The sequence below is a fragment of the Crinia signifera genome, chromosome 3, assembly GCF_055691185.1.
Source record: "Crinia signifera chromosome 3, ASM5569118v1, whole genome shotgun sequence".
NCBI classification, from domain to species: Eukaryota; Metazoa; Chordata; class Amphibia; order Anura; family Myobatrachidae; genus Crinia; species Crinia signifera.
The window spans coordinates 139,399,317-139,421,624 of NC_139219.1; the positions used below are offsets into that span (position 1 = coordinate 139,399,317).

General features: G+C 43.9%; 1 protein-coding gene across 2 annotated transcripts in view; it reads right to left on the reverse strand.

The window, feature by feature from the left end:
- Positions 1-22,308, reverse strand: part of ARFGEF3 (ARFGEF family member 3) — a 164,073-nt gene that overhangs the window by 54,564 nt on the left and 87,201 nt on the right. For both annotated transcript variants that reach the window (XM_083176610.1, XM_083176608.1), the window contains exons 11-13: positions 17,421-17,533; positions 6,775-7,688; positions 94-260 (exon numbers count right to left, since the gene is read on the reverse strand). In XM_083176610.1, coding sequence (XP_083032736.1) covers positions 94-260; positions 6,775-7,688; positions 17,421-17,533 — 1,194 coding nt within the window. The remainder of the gene's footprint in view (positions 1-93; positions 261-6,774; positions 7,689-17,420; positions 17,534-22,308) is intronic.

Genomic DNA, 22,308 nt, shown 5'->3' on the forward strand with positions numbered 1-22,308 from the left:
AACAGATATACAATGCCTGGGAATTGGACCCAAACTATCAGTGATGTAATGTGTTCCATAAGCTAGTACTTCTTTATAACCTATTTCACTTACTAGGGTCACTGGGGCCAGTGCAGTTTTTTTCCTGTAGTAGTCACTGTTTGAAAGCTTTAGGTTTAGCAGAAGAGCATAGTAGGATGCCACGTACAGACTGTCTGCATTTAGCAAGGATTGGACACTTGCCACTCCGTTATTTTGAAAGCCTGGTGAATGCATTACACCTTCAAAATAATGTAAAAGCAATGTTAAAATTACATATATGAGCAAGCACATATATTAAATTATAAATAAACACAATGCAGAGAGCACCCAAATACATTGCATACATATTAATGTTCTTCTGATACTTATCATTTTATTAAAGAAACAGATCAAAATCAGCAGGACAATGGAACTTTGCTACTAGTGGATTAATATGCTAATTGTTTTCTGAATATCTGCTACTTAATAACTGGATTTTTGTCTGTAAAATCCCTTTTTCTGAAGCCATGGTGGACCTCTGGGACATTCTGGTCTCCACAGACCGGGCACCAAGGAGTTAACTTCTTGAGTGCAGTGGGAGGGGCCCCTCCTCACCATACCCAGCTTGCCTCAGGCCAGCTCAGTTACTTACTCAACAAGCCAAGACAGGAAAGGAGAAGCACACATCGATATACAGTACACTAAATCTGACAAGCAACCACCCCATGGCAGAACTAAACTCAACTCTCAGCCGAGAGGAGCGTAGGGCAGGCAACCCAGTGGGCCACCATGGCTTCTGAAAAATGGATTTTTACAGGTAATACAAAAATCCAGTACTTTCCAAAAGCCAATGGTGTACCACTGGGGCATTGGGACATCACAAGCTGCACTGAGAACACAACACCCATAACCTGCATGGGCAGAGGCAAAAGTGTAAAAATGGTAAGACCACATAAAGTATTTGCGGAGGACCAGGTAGCTGCGCAACACAACTGGTCCACAGAAGCTACCAGGAGGAGAGACCAAAAAGGCCCATAGGATCTAGTAGAGTGAGCCTTGATGGATGTGGGGACTGGCTTCCTAGAGGCAGATAAGCCTGTGGAAAAGCGGTTTAATCCAATATGCCAGAGTTTGCGCTGAAGCTGTCCAACTGCGTTTATGTTCAACATAGAGATCAAATAAGGAGTCCGGTCTTTGAAATATTTTTTGTGCGATCAACATAGGTACGCAGGATCCAAACAACATCCAAGGTGGCCAACAAAGTACCATCCACAGAGGAAGCTTCTGGCTGAAACAACAGAACCACTATCACCTGGTTGATATGAAATGCAGATACAGCATTCGAAAGATATCCAAACGAGTCCACAGAACAGCGCGGTCTGAGTGAAAAAATAAATAAGGAACTTTATGTGATAAAATCCGAAACACGGCGCGCTAAAGCAATTGCCCACAGAAAAACAGTTGTCCACATAAGCCAATGGAGAGTAAACTCAGATAAAGGCTCACCTCTGAAGGAAATACAGAGTGGTCCGAAACCTTTAAAGGATGTCAAATTGAGGCCTGTATCCAATCCCAATTGAGGAAAGGCCAACAATCCAGACAACCAGTATATGCAGGGATACAGTGGTGAGAAATACGTGAAATACATGAGGATAGCCTTAGAGTGGAAGATTTTCTTGCTGATACAATGGTCTGTACAAACAGATCAGAAAATCCCATAGTCTGCAGGACTGACCGTTCAACAGCCAGGACGTCAAAGCCCTCTTTTGGCTAATGTGGGGCGATGAGAATTGTCCGAACCCCTTCCAAGCACAGCTTGCAAAGAACTCTGAAGAAGAGCCATCGTGGTATAACCTTTGAAAGTTCCACTAGACTGACAGGGCATCCGCGATGAATGCCCAGGCTCTCTGGTGCATGCCCCTTCGCATGGAAGTTTGCAGTTGTGGTGAGATGCAAACAGATCCATTTGGGATCGCCCCCAGAGGTGGGTCAAGACATAAAACACCTTAGGGTGGAGAAAACACTCCCCCGAGTGGACATCCTGCCTACTGAGGAAGTCTGCTTCCCCATTTAACACGCCTGGAATGTAGACTGCGGAGAGAGCCGGTAGGTGCTTTTCTGCCCAAAGAAGAATGTGTGTCACTTTGAGCATGGACACTTTTTTTACAAATGCCTCCCTAGTGGTTGATGCAGATCAACGCCGTGGCAATGTCTGACTGGATCTCCACTAGCCGATTCTGGAAGGAGGACTTGATAGAGAGTGTGATAGACTGCCTGCAGCTCCAACACATGAGCATTCCTAATGAGGAGTCCAATAGCCCGGAAATTAGAGGTCCTCGGTCACAGCACCACAGCCCCTGAGACTGGTATTGGTTGCGACTCTGAGGGTCTGCCTTAGGTAAGGACATCCCTAGCAGCCTGTACTAACACATCCACGCTGGTCAGGGACATTTTTCAGTTTCTGACTTAGAGGATTTCTGCTCTGCATTAGAAATTTCTTCAGATTACAAGTCATCAGACTGCAATACTGGCATATGAGCAGAATCTAAGGACATACGCTTAGCAGATGAGCTCAGACTGTTGCATGGATGCAGAGACCTGCACTATATCCTGGACATACCTGGATAAGCCCGTTTTCCATGAGGGGGGGGGGGGGGGGGGGGGGGGGTTCTGCAACAGGAGGCACCCTAGAGGCCATGGGGAAGGCAGCTCAAGCATGGCCATTTCGGATTAGCTGAACCTGAACCTTTTACAGCAAAGCAGCTGTTACACATGCCTGTGTTGTCCTGTGTGCTGCACAGGTAAAAACCTCCAGGCAGTTCAGCCCCGAAGTGCCCCAAGATGGTTAATATGTACACCCACACAGAGAAAACACACGCACACACTTACTAAGTGAGTGAGTAGTGGGACAACAAGGCACTGAACCGGTTAACTATCTATTAAGGAATAAATAGTTAAAACTACTGCACTGTGAGCCCACCACAGAAGTAGCTGCTGTTTAGGTAAACAGAGATATTTAACATGGAATGTGAATAATACAGTGAAACACCTTAAATTGACATGCAGCCCAAATTGACAGACAATATATATAAGGTAATAAACCACTCTAAAGCAGGGTTGCCTACCCTCCCAGAATGGCCGGGAGGGTCCCGGAGATCGGTCAACCTCACGGCCCTCCAGAAAGCTAGGCAAGCCTCCTGGAACCCGGTCACACTAATCCCAGTTACCAAACATCATGAGGTGAGGTAGCTGTGCATGATACAGGCTGTGACAGGCAGACACTGTGTAGCAGCAACATGTGCAGGCCCTGCACTCCTCTGCTATAATGCCAATAAAATGGATATGGGAGAATGAGAGGAAAGAGGGAGAAGATGGAGCCCTGTGGCGGGAAGCCCACGAAGGGATCCATCTGTCTGGTTGTGGGGGTGGAGCTACGGATGTCTCTATCCCCTGTGTGGAGCCTTCCCAGGACTCAGTTCCAGAAAACATGTCCCTGGTGGCCTAGTGCTGGATCAGCATGAACTGAGCCCTGCTGCCAGTACCGAGCGCCACTGCCCCCTGCCACCGCTGGTCATGCCACCATAATCGGACACCCACTTCTGTGCCGATATCGTTGCTTGGGAGGTGCTGGGGTGTCTGAACATAAAGGACAGGGACCCGGCTGCAGACAATGGCGCTAAACGGCTCTATAATAGCGCTGTTTCAGTGCTAAGAGCCAGCAGTAACATTACAGTGATCAAATAAAAATCAAATAAAGTTAATCAGGGCTGAAAAGCCCTGCTCCTAAAAATGTGCACTTTCCTAAAGCACCAAGGAAAAAACTGAGATGGATTGAGGCAGGCTGGGTATGGGGAGGAGGGGCCCCTCCCAATGTACTCAAGAAGTTAACTCCTTGGTGCCTGGTCTGTGGAGACCAGAATACCCAATGTCCCAGTGGTACACCACTGGCTGATAGGAAAAATGGGTTTGTGGAGAGAGAGAGAGGGAGATAAAATACATTGCAATCAGCTCCTTATGGCCCTATTACAGACAGGATACATACAGATGACCAGTGTTCATGATGCCGGTCATCACCATTACAGGCATCCCAAAAGAGGGAATCCCCAACAGGGGTCATGTATGTATACTTGAGTATCCAAACAGTAATAATGTCAAAAGCAGGATCTATTAAAGTGGACTGACAACCAATAATAACAACTTCAGTATTGCAGATACCTAAAGAAATGGGTACTTTTGTATTATCACAGCGCCCGCGAAATCGGCCACAAATCGGATGCAAAAATGAAATTTTCTGCTGATTTGCATGCTATTCCATCCTTGCACACCCCCACTATCGAAGCTAGCCCGAAGCGTGGTGAGCGCACGTGGTACGCGTCCTCCCGACCTGTTCATACCCCCACTATCCACATCGGCGTGGAGTTGATTTTATAAAGCGTGGCAAGCGCAGCGAGCCCTGCGAGGGGACGTGGAAAACTATCCCGAAGCGTGGCGAGCGCAGCGAGCCCCGCGAGGGGACACAGATTACTTGACGTGTATTCCGCATCCCACAGGACTCGCTGCGCTCGCCACGCTTCGGGCTCGGTGGCTCACCATGCTTTATAAAATCAACTCCACGCCGACGTGGATAGTGGGGGTATGAACAAGTCGGGAGGACCTCCTAAAAAGGTATATACACTGGGAAAAATACTGGGAATGATAATAATTTACAATCTACTACAGTATATCAATGAAGGGCTATTATTGTTTAGTACCCAAACTGGTGTATATTTAGTATATTAATGAACCCTTACGTTTTGTGACCAGTCATGTTTGTAGGTTCATTTTATAAGAGATGGGGACAGCTTCTGTTAGTCGCAGGTGTCTCAGATGACAAATCACACTAGTTTAAGCTCAAACAAATGTGTCCACATACATCTATCCTCCATGTGATACAAGTCACATTATACATAACGCATGTGCTCCATGTGACCTGTAGTGCCAAGTGTCTTTTTTGTGACTTTTTCCATTAAAGATGCACAAGCAGCTTCTGCTGATTAAAATTGTATATTCAGAGTGTGACTGCTGCTGTATCTGCATATAAAATGGAATGTTAATGTTTTTTTCTGGAAAACAGCGTAATGTAACAGTTTGTATGCAGAGTAATGTAACATTTTTTATTTAGTCACACATTTTGTATGCATTCACACATTGCATATAGACATAACCACCTATAAATGTAATCAGTAGAAGCTGCGTGTGCGTCCTATTTGGCAAATAACAGAAAAGGTTGCAAAAAAGATATCCGGCGCTACAAGTGGGGCAACACGCGAAGGGAAACTAGATGTACATGGACACATCTGTAGGCTACATTCTTCAAGACTGTGGACATATATTACTTGCTGTATTGTAATGATCAGTTATTAGATTTGCTCTTTGTATAGTTAATAGGTAATTAGAAAGCTAGAAAGTATTGTGTATTAGTTACTAGTTTGCTTTCTGCAGATGTATACACATACTGTACATCTATCCTCCGTACACTACAAGTCCTGAAGGTGTGAGCGCGTTGTGACTCGGTGGGCATGTTTCAGTGTGACTTTTTTATAGTTAAAATGCATCTTATAAGCAAAGCAATGCCAAAAAAATACACAAGCACCTTATGTTGATTAAAATGATAGCCAGTATGCCTATACTGTGTGCAGCTGCAGCCGTTACTGCATAAGGAATCATATGCAGATATAGCAGCAGTCACACACAGAATAATGAGCCAGTCTTTTTTAAATTATACCGTTTTCACATAGCAAATGCCAGGTCGCACACGGGATTTGGACATGGGTCCGTCCCGGGAGTGACAAGGCATTTGCGCTAATTGGACAGAGCACCAGGTGGGGGCAGAGGCAGTACTAACGTAACGCTGCTGCTTCCTCCATAGACATGAATGGGTCCCGGGTCGCCTGACCTGGGTTACCCTTTCACACTGCCCAACAACCCAGGTCCGACTTGGGTAAAACCTTTCTTTTAATTAGGATTGCTGTGTTTCTGGACCTGGTATTTTTCAAAAGGCCCTTTCACATCGCACAGTGACCCGGATCAACTCGGCAACAACCTGGGTCGGACGCAGGTTATTTGTGCAGTGTGAAAGGGGTATGATTGAAGGCAGTCATCTTGACTTCAGGTCAGGAAAATGACACAGAACCAATTGGCTTTTATCACATAGGAAAACAATGTTTCTATATAAAAATAATATTTATAATATATATAATTGTAAACACAATCAGTTCCGATAAGCCCCTTATACTTACATTTATCTGTAAATAGGCTCAAATTCAGATAATGGGCTAGCAAAACTAAACTGCCTCAGAACAAAATCTACGTAGACATATATTGGTAACAGTAGCCTGTGACGAGTGTAGCGAGCACGCAAGGGTATGCTTTTTAAAGTTTTGAACAAGTTTAATGATGTTCTTATGCTAACCCATTTTCTGAACTTACACACAGTGGGTGAAATGTAATAGGATGAGAGATGAGAGAAAGTGAGAAATTTGGTAAGAAACTGAAGTTTTTTTAAAGCGGCAATCATTTACACTGCAAAACCAGTTTGATTTTGAATCTCTCACTTTCTGAATCTCTCACTTTCTGAATCTCTCATCCTATTAAATGTCCCCTGTGAATGTTATTTGTATCTCTTTTATAAATGGAAACATTACATAGAGATTATCAATGGCTAATAAACATATTACCAAGAAGACAGATCATTGTTTCACAATTTAAATAAACGAGTTCATTATTAAAATTTACCAGCTTGCAAACTTGAACAAAATGTTGAAGCAAAATTCTGCAATGTAGAATCAACTTCCTCCATTCTCTGCTGGGTCAGAAGCCGTGGAATCAGACCTTCCAGAGATTGCACAAAGAGCCGGGCACTCTGCTGATCTGCCTCCTGGTTTTTCAGCAGTTTTAAAGACAAAGCCGCAGTCCGTAATGATCTATGACCAGGACAGTCTCTGGGGGTCTGATCCTCATCTGCCAGTGAACAATTATCAGACCCAATGTCAGAGACATCAGATCTACCTGAATCCTTTTCTGCAGCCATTGAATACTGATCACATGAATCAAATTCAGTCCTAGAAAGGTCTTGCTCATCAACACTAAAATTACTCTCACTGTACCTGGAGCCATATGATCTCGCCCTACTATCAACTGATAAAAAATTTGTTATGTCGGGATAAACCGTAACATGACTCCTTTGTACAACATCCGGTTGATCTACAACTTCTAACTCTGCATCTTTATTACGAATATCTTGGAGTGTCGGTGATTGTAAATTATTTCCTTGCCCATCCACATTGTCTTCTGGAGTAGTCTGCCCCAATTCTCCTTCCAACGTGGTCTGTCCAGTGTCTGTGGTCACACTTATGCTTATATCAGGACTTTTCTCCGTCTGCAGCTCCCAAGGTGTGTGCTCTGAGGAAAGAATGCGCCTCTGCCACCTGAAGTCTGCCTCATTAATTTCCATGGACTCCCTGCTTGACTCCGCTCCATCCCTTAGCTCATCAAGACGTCGAAGGAGATGTTGGACCTGATCTTCCTTGAGACCTTTTCCTTGGCTCAGTTCATCTAGAGCTCCAAGCAAGGCACAGACACAGGACACTGATGCATAACAGGCCTCAATGCCTCCTTTCATGCAAGCCTCTGCCATCCCATCCATAATTCTACAACAAAAAACAAGAGTATAAATAGTAATTGGCAATATTTTAGGTCATGTATATCATGATTACAATGCGTATGTGATTTAACAAGCTATGTAGAATTACAGAATATATAGCTGCCATGTATAAATCATTATACCCTATTTGCAATATTCAGTATTTATCATTGTATACATTACATGTAATTCTGTCTAATGTAGATATTAAGGATACCTAAGATCACCTATCAGTTTTGTGTACAGTTTAAGATATTGGGGGAGATTTATCAAAGATTGGAAAGAAATAAATCACTAATCAATCAGCTGCTGTCAATTTGGGGCTGATACTGCTGCTGCTGTGCGACAATATGCTACTACTGCAGTAGGCACAATGCGTGATAAACTGTGTGAATATTGGACTTCTACGTAACCATCAGGTAACTCAGAATATGCAGTGAAATCATACTGGTAGGATCAGTAAAGCATGCCGCCGTTCCCCTTGTTTTCTGGAATGCTGCCCATTGCTGTCCCCAAACACGAATAGTATTTCAAGCATGCTGTGGCTTTTGGGGCACTGTGAGCACCATTGCAGGCCCAGATCTGCACATGATCAGGTGCAGATACACAAATATTGAGGTTTACCCTAAACATCGAAATAGAGTCTATCTATCTATCTATCTAGATAGGTAGGTAGGTAGATAGATAGATAGAGAGAGAGAGAGAGAAAGAGAGAGAAATAATAGGCGTCACTCCGGGTCTTGGTGACACAGCAAAAACTTTTGTGTCAAACAGTTAACGCCGTTTCAGACTTGCACCCGTCGTCAGGACCAACACAAAACGTTTTGTGTTGATCCTGACGACGGGTGAAAGCCCAAAACGCCATTGACCGTTTAACACTAAAGTTTTTGCTGTGACACCTATTATTTATCTCTATATTTGGTGGGGACCCCATCTGGGAATATACTATGTCACCCGATCCTCCCGGTATTACCCACGCATTCAATACACTGATGTATAAGATAGATAGCCTACTCCTATTTTTTGCAAGCATCACCCACAGTATGCGCTTTTCACATAATACACACCAAAGGACAGCACATCGCAATCCTGGTACTATTTGTAACATAAGACAGCCACGCTATCTGGCGCACATAGCATATTAACAGATGGTGAAAGTTGCAGCTGGACAGAGGCAACTCCGCTCCAAGCTGACACGGCGCCGGACGCACTGTTAGCTGGATGACTGGTTACTGTGGGGACTGCTTGCGTGTCACCCGGCGGAAGCCGGGTTGCCGCTTGCGTTCCACAGACCGGAAATCACAGACTGACCGTGACGCCGGCTGTGCCGTACAGCCTGACGCTGCGGGGGAGTTCCCATTCACACAGACATGATTTGGCGCGCATTTTGGGTATATAAATCCGGGACGGGGAGGCGGACCAGTAGGTCTCTGGCTGCTGACGCGGATAGACCTCAAGAACTGGTGACTATATTGCTGATTGATCTTTTTTTGCCTTACTTCTATGGTGACAATCTCCTTGATAAAGATCCACGGTGGTGGATCGAAACGTCGGAGGAGTTATAGGATTGTTTTGTCCTGATAAACATCGCTTGGTATGTACTTTTTTTCACGAATAAAATACAAAAGTTTTTTTGAAAAACCGGAGAGTGCTCCATTTTTCCCTACTTAGGGAAACTGGACTGTGTATGTTTGACACACCAAGGTGTGTCTTTGGGGCACCCCAACATTGGCTACTTGTGTGAGTGCGAGTGCAGGTATTTCTTCGCTTATATATATATATATATATATATATATATATATATATATATATATCTACCAGTCCTATAGTTGTGCCCTGGAAACTGCCAAATAAACATATTTCCAAACTCTCATTTCTGCTCAAGCTTCTAACCCAAAATGTATATTTAATAAATTTAAATCACTTCTCAACCCTTCCTCACCCAAGCCACCAGCCACTATCCATGCACAAGATCTTGCTTCCTACTTCAGGGATAAGAAAGACAAGATGAATTGGTATACTCCGACTCAGTTGGTGATCTGCTCAATTCCATACCTGAGCCCTCTGATACATTTACTTCAATTTATCCCAGGAATGAAGATGAAGTGTCTGCAATTTTCTCTTCCTCCCACACTACTACCTCTCCTCTTGACCCTATACCAGCACAAATAAGTAAATCTCTATCTCCTGTGCTCATCCCATCCTTATCTAAAATCTGTAACTGCTCTTTCTCTACTGGTATCTTTCTTCATTGTTCAAACACACAGTTATTACTCCGATTCTGAAAAAAAACACAATTCTGACCCAAGCTCTCTCTCAAAATACCGTCCACTCTCTCAGCTTCCATGTAGCTCCGAACTACTTATTGGACCCGCTTCAGTCTGCTTTTATTCCCAACACTCCACAGAGACAGCACTGACAGCAGTGCGAATGATCTGGTCACTGCTAAGTCTAAAGGCCACTATTCACTACTTATTCTTCTAGATCTCTCAGCTGCTTTTGACACTGTTGACCACACACTTCTCATACAAACACTACAATATCTAGGTCTTAAAAACACAGCACTCTCTTGGTTCTCATCCTACCTATCTAACCGCTCCTTTAGTGTTAATTTTTCTGATTCTACCTCCTCTTCGCTACCTATCAGTTGGAGTAATTCAGGGTTCAGTTTTAGGTCCTCTGCTTTTCTCAAACTATATCCCCTCATCTCTTGGAAATCTAATCAGCTCTTTAGGATTTCAGTATCATCTGTATGCGGATAACAGTAGCGCACGCAGGGGGGGTTTCCGAGTACCCAGAAACCCCCCCTAGGAGTCTAACAGCCCTAGGCTGAAAGCTGAGGGTCCCCTCTTTCCAAGAGTACAAGAATTTTTAAAATCGGACCTTGGGAACCGGAGATATCTGACTTCAAAGCAGTGGTCCCCATCCAAGCCTGTTAATTGCATTTCCCAGTCAGATATTTCAGGTTCTGTCTGACTTAGAGTTTTTCTGAGGGTATATTCCAAAAGCTGGGACGCTCCCCCTTTGATAGACACTAGTAGCTTGTCTCTACTGTGCCCAGAACCAGAGAAATCAGCCTTCCAGCAGCTGGTTACTGCTCCAGCTCCACACACCTGGTATGTAGTTTTATATTCTCGTTGGCAGATTGCTCTGCCTCCTGAACTCTGATCCCCTAGTCCCCAATACCATTTGGTAGGAGGGATTCTCTAGTTTTACTTCCATTAAAATCTAATGCCCCCTTCTCCCACCTCATCTCCCACCATCTGTGCAGTAAAGGGGTAATTACTAATTAGTGGAAATTTCTGATCCAGGCCCTACATGCTGAGCGGTGGATATAATACCCCCTACCACCCGTGGGACATCAAAGCATATACTGGTCACCTAAGTGTCCATCTCCGTGCTTTGCTCCGCCCCTCTGGAAACCCCCTTCTGAAAATCCTGCGTTTGCCCCTGGATAATACTCAGCTCTACCTATCCACCCCTGACCTGTCCCCATCTGTATTGAGCCGTGTCACTGAATGCCTTTCTGCTGTTTCATCCTGGATGTCATCTCGCCACCTCACACTGAATATTTCTAAAACTATTCTAAGAATTAATTATATTACCACCAATAAATAATGGTAACCAACCAGATATCTCTATCGCTGTTGAGAATATGACAATATGACAATCCCTCCGACCACTCAAGCTCGCTGCTTAGGTGTCATTCCTGACTCTGAACTTTCGTTCCCCACATTCAATCTGTCTCGAAATCATGTCACATGCATCTAAAAAACATATAAATAATTTGCCCTTACCTTATACAAGACACAGCCTTCCCCAGTACAGACTCTCACCACTACAGTCCATCATTAATGCAGCTGTGAGGCTAATCTTCCTAGCCAGACGTTCATGCAAAGCTACTCTGTCAGTCACTTCATTGGTTACCTGTTTTCTACTGTATTAAATAAAAAATGTTTACTCACACACAAAGCCATAAACTAAACTACACCAACTTACATATCTTATCTCAAAATATCTTCCAACCCGACCTCTTCGCTCCTCACAAGATCTACGTCTCTCATCCACACTCATTACTTGCTCCCATTCCCGATTGCAGGACCTTCTTTGGGCTGCACCCACTCTATGGAATGCTCTATTATGCACAATAAGACTCTCCTCCAGTCTCCAAACCTACAAGCGTTCCCTGAAAACTCACCTCTTCAGGCAAGCTTATCAGATGCCAGAACCAGCCACTTAACCTTCATATACCATTCCCATCTAATCACATCCCCACTGTACAGTCCACACATATCCACTCTTTCTTTTTCCCATTTTCCATCTCCCTGACCCCTGGCCAAACTGCTGGTTCAACAGCCCACCAGGAACCTTTGCATTCTGGTGGAATGAATGCCTATTTCCCTATAAACTGTAAGCTTGCGAGCAGGACCCTTATACCATTGACAGTCTGTAAATACCCAGTGTTGTTGTATCACTGTCTCAGATTGCAAAGCGCAACGGAATATGCTGCTCTATATTAGAAAATGGTAATAAATAAAATAAATAATGTGCATAAAGTTTGAAATAGTGTACTATGACATTTTCTTATATTATCCCTTTGAGTGCCAAGTGAATTAGGTGGGAAAAATTACCAGGCAGACATTTGTATTCATCATAATGACCTGTAATGTCTTCCTTATATAGGAAATGTAATCTTTTTATACACATTTTTTATTTTAATTTATATAACAAATGGCATTTTTAGCAGATATTTTGCACATCTTTCACAGAGATGTTGGCACTCAAAGGGTTAAAACAACTAGTATACTTTATTTGTATTTGTACATTTAACAGTTTGCCGGAGTTCCCACTGCTGAACCGAAATTATTGAAATAACAAGAACAGTTTAAAATTTATAAAGGAGTTTGGGATGATTCAAATACTTTGAGCGCCCTGCACCAGACATATGATTTCCGTTGTTGATCCGATCAGCTACAGGTGCCGATTATTTCTGCTCACCCACTTTTGACTAGCACAAAAATAATGTGGGTCCAGTGCTTTAACAAACATTTACATATTTCCCTATTTAAAGTGACGGACAATTTGCAAATATGATGATACAATCCAATCTAGAAGTGCGGTCCTCAGAAATATCTCATAGGACTTGATTGTGCATGCACCAATGATGGACCTAGCCAGCAGCAGGAATTGGGGCACAGCCTCCTCCATTCAATGCATGCAGAACAGGAAGTAACGGGATGCTTTCCCGAGCAGACGGTACGATGGAGGACATGGGGTGGTGGTGTGGATAGAGGGTGTGTCAAAACCTGTTGGGTGCTAGTACAGCAATAAGTGTCCTGATCTGAAGAGGGGAGATGCCCTGATGAGGACACCATGTGGCTTGGACATGGATAGAAGGTGCTCACAGCAGCTCGGTTATAGGATGAGGAGTTGCTGCTGCACTGCGGGTTTCCCCTGTATCTCTATTGACATTTTACTATATACCAGGGTTGCCGACCCTCCCGGAATTTCCGGGAGTCTCCCGAAAATCGGGTACCCCCTCCCGGCCCCACGGAAGGGTGGGCAACCCTCCCGGATTCAGGGGGGACCCCCGCTGACCCCCGGATCGCGGCATTAAAATGCCGCAATCCTCGGGTCTCAGAGGAGGGGGCGGAGCTAAAACGGCACAATCGCGTCATTTTAGCCCCGCCCCCTCCACGGAGATACGTGAATTCGATGCTTTACCAGCATGGGGGCGGGGCTTAGTGATGTAACTCATAAGCCCCGCCCCCTGAGCGGCTGCTGAAACTCTCCTCTCCGGGCTTCTCCCGGAGAGGAGAATCTTAAAGTCGGCAACCCTGCTATATACACCAAGCAGCAAGTAGGGGATTTCAGGTTGTGGAACTACATGGCCCAGCATGATTAAACATCAATCACTTCAGAGGCCCCCACTGATTGGTCAGGTGCAGCGAAGGGGGCATGGAGAACAGAGAGGAGGCCAGCAGACAGCAGTCTTCCCTATTCTTCTCCCCTCAGAGACCTTCTTACGCCTTCCCGAGACGGCAAACTGTATTTAGGAAAAGAAATAGAAAGATGGGCTTTCTGTGCGTCTATGAATCGTTCTCGTCATACTAATGTATAAGGAGGCGATCCTGGCATGGAGCTGGGATACTGCTGAAAAAATTTGTTTTTTTCACGGACACCTCTTCTGTGAATTGGAGATTTTTGTAGGGACACTAATCTGTATCAAATTTGCTGGATATGGAGAGAGGGAGCTGTGAAGACAGAGATTGGGGTAAAAGCAGGTAGGGACAGGAGGTATGTGGGCTAAAAACTGTCACAGCTCAAAGTGAAAGTACATTGCAGAAGCCATCATTTTTTACAGGCTTTTAACTAATCTCTGATAAAGTGCTTTCACTGCTACATGAACAGACCCAATAAAGTTACATATATTTATACAACCAACATTAGTACGTATGAAAAATAGATAACATGGAGAAAATCACTTTTCTTGGCCCATAGTGCAAACCTGTAATTACTGTATGTCAGAGTGCTTCTGCTTACTTTGGCCATGATAAGAGATGAAGCAGAAAGAGCTACAGTGGCACAAAAAAAGCTGGGATCCAAAATGGGTGGGGACTAGACTGAAAAGTGGAAGATGTAATGCATGGGTCTTCAACCTGTGGCCCTCCAGATGTTGTGAAACTACATGTTCCAACATGCATTGCCACATTTTTTCCTATAAGAGCATGCCAAAACTGTCAGCGCATTCTGGGACATGTGGTTCCACAACATCTGGAGGGCCACAGGTTGAAGACCTGTAATGTAATGAGTAGAAAGGGAAGGAGCCAGTATTAATTCTTATATCTGCTACTCGGTGTAAAATTTCCAATAGATAAACAGATGTCTACATTTCTATATACTGGTAATTACTCCCAATTTATCAGACTGCTTTTTAAGTCTTGCAAGGAAAATATTCTATTCACGGTCATTATTTTTGTCCTACACATAATTACACAATACTGGACAGATTACAATAGATCAAATCAGAAAGAGGGAATTACCAACGTTGTTTCTATCGGCGACGACAGGATTTAATGAGTAAATGAAAAACCCAGAATATGGGAACATTTTTTTAAAGATATTACATTAGAATTCTTTGCTACGCTTGTTAGGGCTACAATCAATACAATAAAATATTTGTTACTGGATACAATAATCTTTTTTCTCTGGTTCTCTATGTAAAATGCTGGTCCTAAAGAAAGCTAAAATCGCTATTTTTTAAATAATTGAAACAAAAGGTATTATAGAAAAGGAATAATAGGTCTTTAGCTGGTAATCTCTCTAAGCTTAGTTCCTGGATACTGTACAGACAAAAACAGGTATATTTAAGCTTGATGTTTTAAGAGTACAAAATAAACAAAGGTATTTATTTCTGCTTTCTAAAGGTGCCCATACACTGTGCGTTTGCACCATGCTATGTGATGCGCGCTCCCGCGGGCATCTCATCGCCCAGTACAAAAAGTATGTGTTGCACACACTTTTTGTACTGCCTTCTGATCGCATTGCATGCAAAACGCATGCGTTGCGATGCAGCCCATAATGTGTGTGATGATTGCACCGTGTATGGGCACCTTTACACATCACATAGCAAAAAGACGCAAAACAAAACCAAATAGCACTTAAGTCATAGGCACAATGTCTTCTGGAAACTGCACCACTGTACCTCAAAAATAGTATTAGGGGTTCTTAGTCACTATTAGATGAATTTATCACAGACAAAAGACCCTTTCTGAATAGAAACCCTTAAGTACCGAGAACTACTATATTTTGTGTAGTTTCATGGCGGCAGTTAAGTAGTCAGCAAGGCATCCCTGTCAGAATGAGCGTAGTGTTCCCACGGCCAGCATATTTAAAAGTTGCGTAGTGTTTCCGCGAGCAGTAGCGCAGTGTTTCCGCGAACGTCCCTGTCAGAATCAGTGGTCACTGTCAGAATCAGCGTAGCGTAGTTTTCCCGCGGCTGCTTAACGTAGCCAGCGTCCGTCAGAGCCAGCGTACTGTTCCCGTGGCCAGCATAGTCAGTCAGCAGTACGCAGTACATTGTATCAGTTATAGCTGCCGACAAATTAACCATTTTAACCTGCCGCAGACGGAGGAGTAGTCGGTGAATATCTTGCAGCTTCACTACTTTCTCCCTGTGACCAAGACGTGTCCTAATGCGACTCAATGTGAAGGAGCTGCCACATAAGAAGCTTCGGCAAAAAGGTTACTGTCAGGGCCGCACAGTGGTTTCGTAGATGTCATCTCACATTCATGATGCTCATAGGCTTCGTGTTTTGTTGGGCGGAGGAGCTAACCAGCATCACGTTTTGTGAGCGTCATCTCTCCATTTCGAAAAAAACCACCGTGCAGTATAACAACCTTATGCGGGAGGCCTGCACCGTGGACCTAATGTCGCAGCCTCAACGCCGGATTGGCTTTTTTTAATCACGGCACCCTAGAGCATCAAAACATTTTCAAGGCACCCCTAGGCCAAATGCTTTTTATTGATAAATTCAGAAAAAAATATTAAATTAAGTGCATTGCGTTTATATGTCACAGTTATCTGGTGAGGGACAGGATTTGCTTCTGTTTGTGCACATATATTATAATTGGCAGTCACCAGCACTGGTTTTGCCTGTTACATTGACTATTCATAATATGAATTGATCCTGGTCCACCAACCCAAGGCACCCCTGCAAGTGTCCTGATTTACCCCAGGGAGCCTAGGCACACAGTTTGGGAACCACTGCTTTATGCCTTAACTCTGCTCTCACAGGCTGAAAAGCAGACGACACAGATGCAGACACAACTGCATCCACTTCTGCTGCTGGTTCTGTCTATGCAGAATTAGAAGAATAACTGTTTAATTTTTTCTTTCTTCTTGATAATTTCGATATTATTGTACTGTGTTAAGTTGCTTTCTTCTTTTCTCCGCCGGCGCCCGCATGACCCCCTCCCCGCCGAAAAGGGGATCATGTGGGCGACGGTTCTGTGTGAGAGGCGCTCACTAGGCTTGCCAGGGACGCCAGGAAGAGAGATGCAGTTCCCGGCAACAGTACGGTAAACGGGGACACTACGCTGACTACGCTAGGCAGCCATTGGGCTATGCTGATAACGTAGCTTAGGCTGCCATCGTGAAACTACACAAGTAAGGCAGCCGTTGGGCTATGCTAATAACGTAGCTTCAAACGTAGCGTAAGCTGCCGCCGTGAAACGCCACAAGTACCTAGCTCAATAATATAAATATAAAATCTAGTAGTTGCGATAAACCCCCCAAAAATGTACCTTTCATAATAGTGTGTTGTGATATTGTGCAAAAAAGTGTGACAAATTGATAAACATTAAAAAAATAAACCATAAATGGGCTCTTGCTGTAATCACTTCAATAAGTTCTGTCAGTATGTATGATATTGTTCTATGTAAAATAGATAAATCACAATATCTAAGCCAAGATAAGAAAACCTGCATATCCAAATGAAACAAACCAGTTGTTTAATTACTAGGGGGGTATTTATCAAAGCAGATGAGAGAAAATATGTGAAAAATAAAATACCAGCCAACAGCTTCTGCAACTTACAGGTAGGTACTGTATTTCATATCTCATAATTATATATCTGCAAACTTTGGTAGAAACCTCCATAGGAACATAAGCAGATTTTACAGCACACAAATATTAAACCACTCAATTTATGTGGTAATGAGCAGAAGTGGAACTCACAACTTTAGAAGGTCCAGATGGGACTTCCTCTTTGATATGGACCTTTTTCTTGTTTCTGGTTCAGAAGTGCATGGCCCTGCAAGGTCGAAAAGTCTCTGAGGACTGCTGAGAATCTAGGAGTCAGAAGACAGGCAAGCTCATAAGTAGGATCATCCCAGTGTGGCTATTATGCTCATTACAAGGACAACACAACTTTTCCAGAATGACTTTAGTTAATATACCGGACAGCAAAAGCAGTGCATACAATAGGTGTGTTTTTCCACTGATTCTTTGCCTGAAAGCATCTTAAAGCTAAGTCAACAATGTAATGTGAGAATGCCATGAACATAGATATTTACTCTGAAAGTCACTTACAGTTATATGTACTATTGCTGTTTAGTCAGGGTCATTACTAGAGGTTGGCTAGGGTGGCACCTGCTGGTGGTGCTGGTCGAAGGTAGGGGCACTATCCTGGCCACACATAAAACTACAGCAGTCCTGCTGGCCAGGACTCCTCTCATTATTTGCTTTAGAAAATGTATAGAGCATTTCGTCACAGCAATCAATGATTCAATGACCGTTTAGTTCTATTCTTCCGCCCATATTCTCCTAAATGGGCAGAGTAGCATATCATAGTATTGCCAACATCTATGAACCACATTGCAGTTATACTACATACTAATATGGGGTAGCGCTGTGGACCAATCACCAGAAAGGCAGTAGTTAACAATATGAACGTAAACAATGTGAACATGCTGCCATCAGTATCATAGCATTAGAAAATCAGAATTCCTTATCCTGTGTTAAGAAACTGGTTTCAGCTTATCATGTATCCAATGCATGTGCCACGTGTTCCTTACCCCAGTCCACCCTGGACTGTGCCAACAAAAAAGTAATATCATTTTCATAGCACAGTATGTATGCCACATAAAACACAAACTACAAAATAAACATATTTGAGTGATTACTTAGTGATATTTGAGTACAAAAAAACAGTTATGACCGTGTGTACAGGCCAGCGATGAGCGGTGGTTTTACCAGCAGACTGAATGGCTTTCCATAGCCTCCTGTTATGGAAAGCCGTTCAAAGCGTGTAAATTGCTGGGCAGTAGGAAAATCGCTCAGTGTGTATAGACTTTATCTAGCACCACAGCATCTTCTTCATAGGCGTGCGCAAGGGGGGTGCCAGGGGTGCACAGGCACCTCCTAATCATAGCTGAGGGATGGGGCTTTCCAACGAGCCCAGCCCCGTGTCTCTAGCCCCCTGGGAACCGGAGATACTGCCAGGCAAAGCTGGAACGTTTTCCCTATAGAATAACATGGGACCCGCTAATTCCGACCCCCACCCAGTTCAATGGCTGCCAGTTCCCCCTTCGGCATCACTGAAGCTCGAGGTTGATTTCAGTCGAACCCAAATCGCTGGGCCTTCAATCTGATACCAGGCGGATCCATATGGATTATTTGATTCCAGGGATATTGAGGTTAAACCGTTTTTTTTGTTTTTTTTTGTATGTGTGTGTGTGTATACTATGTGTGCGGGCGGGCATTTGCCCCTGGGCACTTGGGGTACAAGTGTCCCGTGCCCGCCACAGCCTCCTTCCCTTTTGAGCGGCTGACCAGATGCTGCCTGCCGCTGACAGGTAAAGTAGCTTCAGTGTGCGGCGTGCAGCATCCGGCCAGCGGCTCAAAAGGGAAGGAGGCTGCGGCTCCGGTGGGCATCTTATAAGAAGAGTGCACAGCGCTACCCGGAAGTGCGGATTCACGGGAGCGCTGGTGTGCAATGCGCACCCCCAGCAATGAGCATGAAACTCCCCTTGTCAACGAGCATTTAACCACCCCCTTCCCAGGGAGCATGTGACTCCTGGCAAAGAACATTTCACATCCCCCCCCCCATGGCATAATCTGTAATGGCCATCACAGTCTGAGGCGTAACGTGTAATGGGCATCATGGTGTGAGGCGTAACATGTAATGGGAATTACACGTACAACGTGTAATGGGCATTATGGAATATGGTATACTATGTAATGGCTGTGTGATGTGTAATATGCATGTAAGTATGTGTTAATTTTTGGCGCGCGCCTTCGACGTGCACAGTCCCTATTGTCCCTGTTTTAATAATATTTTTTTTAAGCCCTAACATAATTTGTAATGGGCATTACGGTGTGTGGCATGTGTGATGGGCATTATTGTGCGTGACATTATGTCTAGTGTGTATCATTATGTGTAATAATAGGAGATGATGAACACGCCCAGTAGATAGTGATGGACACGCCCCCTCCAATGGTGCACCCCCTAATAAAATGGGCTGCGCACGCCTATGATCTTCTTCTAACTTTATCCAATGTTTGAAAATGTCCATCAGGAAGACAGGGATTTTACGTTGTATCTACTTTGTATCAAGCAGAGCCTGTTTCTAGTCTTTTATAATATGATATGTTGGCTTCAGTCTGTAAACTGTCCCAAATTACCGGTATATGTAATGTGCTCTTGTATATTTTTATCAACCACTGGTCATCTAAATAGGCACTATTACATATGCTCGATAACCAAGTTTGAGAATTCAACTAAATCCAAAACTAAAGATGCCTTAAAGATATATATATCTCATACACACACACACACACACACACACACACACACACACACACACACACACACACACACACACACACACACACACACACACACACACACACACACTCTACTTTATTTCCTATATAGCTTATGCATATTACCCTTCATAACAAAGCCAGTCTTTTGCTCTCTCTAGTAACAACAGAAAATGTACGCACAATACTCAGTCTCATGGTATAGGGCCTAATTCAGACCCGATCGCAGGAAAAATTGGTTCTCAAATGGACAAAACCATGTGCAGGTGGGGTTGTTAAATGTTAAATGTGCACAGAGAGTTAGATTTGGGTGAGTTATTTTGTTTCTGTGCAGGGTAAAATGCAGCTTTATTTTTACACCGCAATCTAGATTTCAGTTTCAACACACCCCACCCAAATCTGATTCTCTGTGCACATGTTACATCTGCCCCACCTGCAGTGCACATGGTTTTGTCCATTTTGGGAATACATTTTTCCTGCGATCAGGTCTGAATTAGGCCCTATGCCATGAGATTTGTGAATTTTACAACTTGACTTTTAATGTTGGAGGCCTTTATAAATTAAGTGCCTCAACTTTAAAGCTTAAAAGCAGTGCATCAAATCAAATAGTTGGTGTGCGAGTGATCCAATGCCTGACGGGGGCGGGTGGCTGACATCACATGTAGAGAGAGATAGGAGGAATGCCAGTTGCACAAATCTAAAATTTATTATAGGAGGTCCCCCTTGTATATTATTACAATGGCCCTTATTCAGATCGGAATGCAGTACACATTTGTTTGGAAAATGGGCAAAACCATGTGCACTGCAGGTGGGGCAGATGTAACATGTGCAGAGAGAGTTAAGTTTGTGCGAGTTATTTTGTTTCTGTGCAGGGTAAATACTGGCTGCATTATTTTTGCACTGCAATTTAGATTTCAGTTTCAACACACCCCACTCAAATTTAACTCTCTCTGCACATGTTACATCTGCCCCACATGCAGTGCACATGGTTTTGCCCATTTTCTAAACAAATGTGTACTGCAATCAGATCTGAATAAGGGCCAATATGAGATTGATACAGGGCTGGGGGTGTGCGACCATTGGACATAGAGAGATATATAGAGCAAAACAGAGAAAAAGTAACGTTCTTTTATGTAGCTGCACCTAATTGCATTAAAAATTAACTTTTATTAGATATCGGGTAAAAACTGAGGTGTACTTGTTTCCTAGCAGGGCACCCAGATTTCAAACGTAGTGAAATTGCATCTCATCGCATCGCATGGTACGTTTTAACCGTGCGATGCGATATTTCATTGTACACGCACCCATGGCATGAGATGTGATGAGTGCTTACAATGAGATGTAATGGGTGCTTACAATGATATGTGATGCAATGTAATGTGTGCATAGTATGTGATGGGTGCTTTTGTAAGCACCTGCACCTACGCCACTGTTTAGCGTCAACCCCAGTATCCATGCCACCCCGAAGCGTGGCAAGCGCAGCGAGCCCCGCAAGGGGCGTCGGAAGGCGTCCTCCGACCTTTTCATACCCCCACTATCCACGTCGTCGTGGAGTTGATTTTAGATAGTATGGCGAGCGTTCGCCACACTATCTAAAATCAACTCTACGCCGACGTGGATAGTGGGGGTATGAAAAGGTCAGAGGACGCAGTTCCACCGCCCCTCGCCACACTTCGGGGTGGCATGGATACTGGGGTGGATGCTAAACAATGGCGTAGGTGCAGGTGCTTACAATTGTAAGCACCCATCACATACTATGCACACATCACACAGCAGCACATCTCATTGTAAGCACCCATCACATCTCATGGCATGGGTGCTTGTACAATGAAATATCGAATCGCATTTGGTGCCATGCGATCCTATGTGAGATTTCATTGTATAAAAACTCCTGTGCGGTTAACATGGACATCGCATCGCACAGCACTATAGACGGTATGCAATGCGATGCGATTTTCCTAAGCAGAATAGCACACAAACTGAGAAATATTAAACGCAAACAGAACGTACAATAGTGAAAATCAGACAATACTAGTGTGTCACATTTGCAGCATATTCAATTGTATCAGAATTGGGTACTGTCGTTAAAGGTATTGAATGTGTAGTGTTAATCACAGTATGCCCCTAATAATAATATTGCCCACGTGTATCTACAGATGGAGCGGGCATCATCCTTGGCCGGCGCTCGGCAGATCCCTTGCACTGGCGAGCGCCGGCGATAGAGACTGGGACGCGCGTGTGTCTCACACGCACGTGCGTTCCAGTATCACGGTGGCTGGGCAGCGTCTCCCTGCCCGTC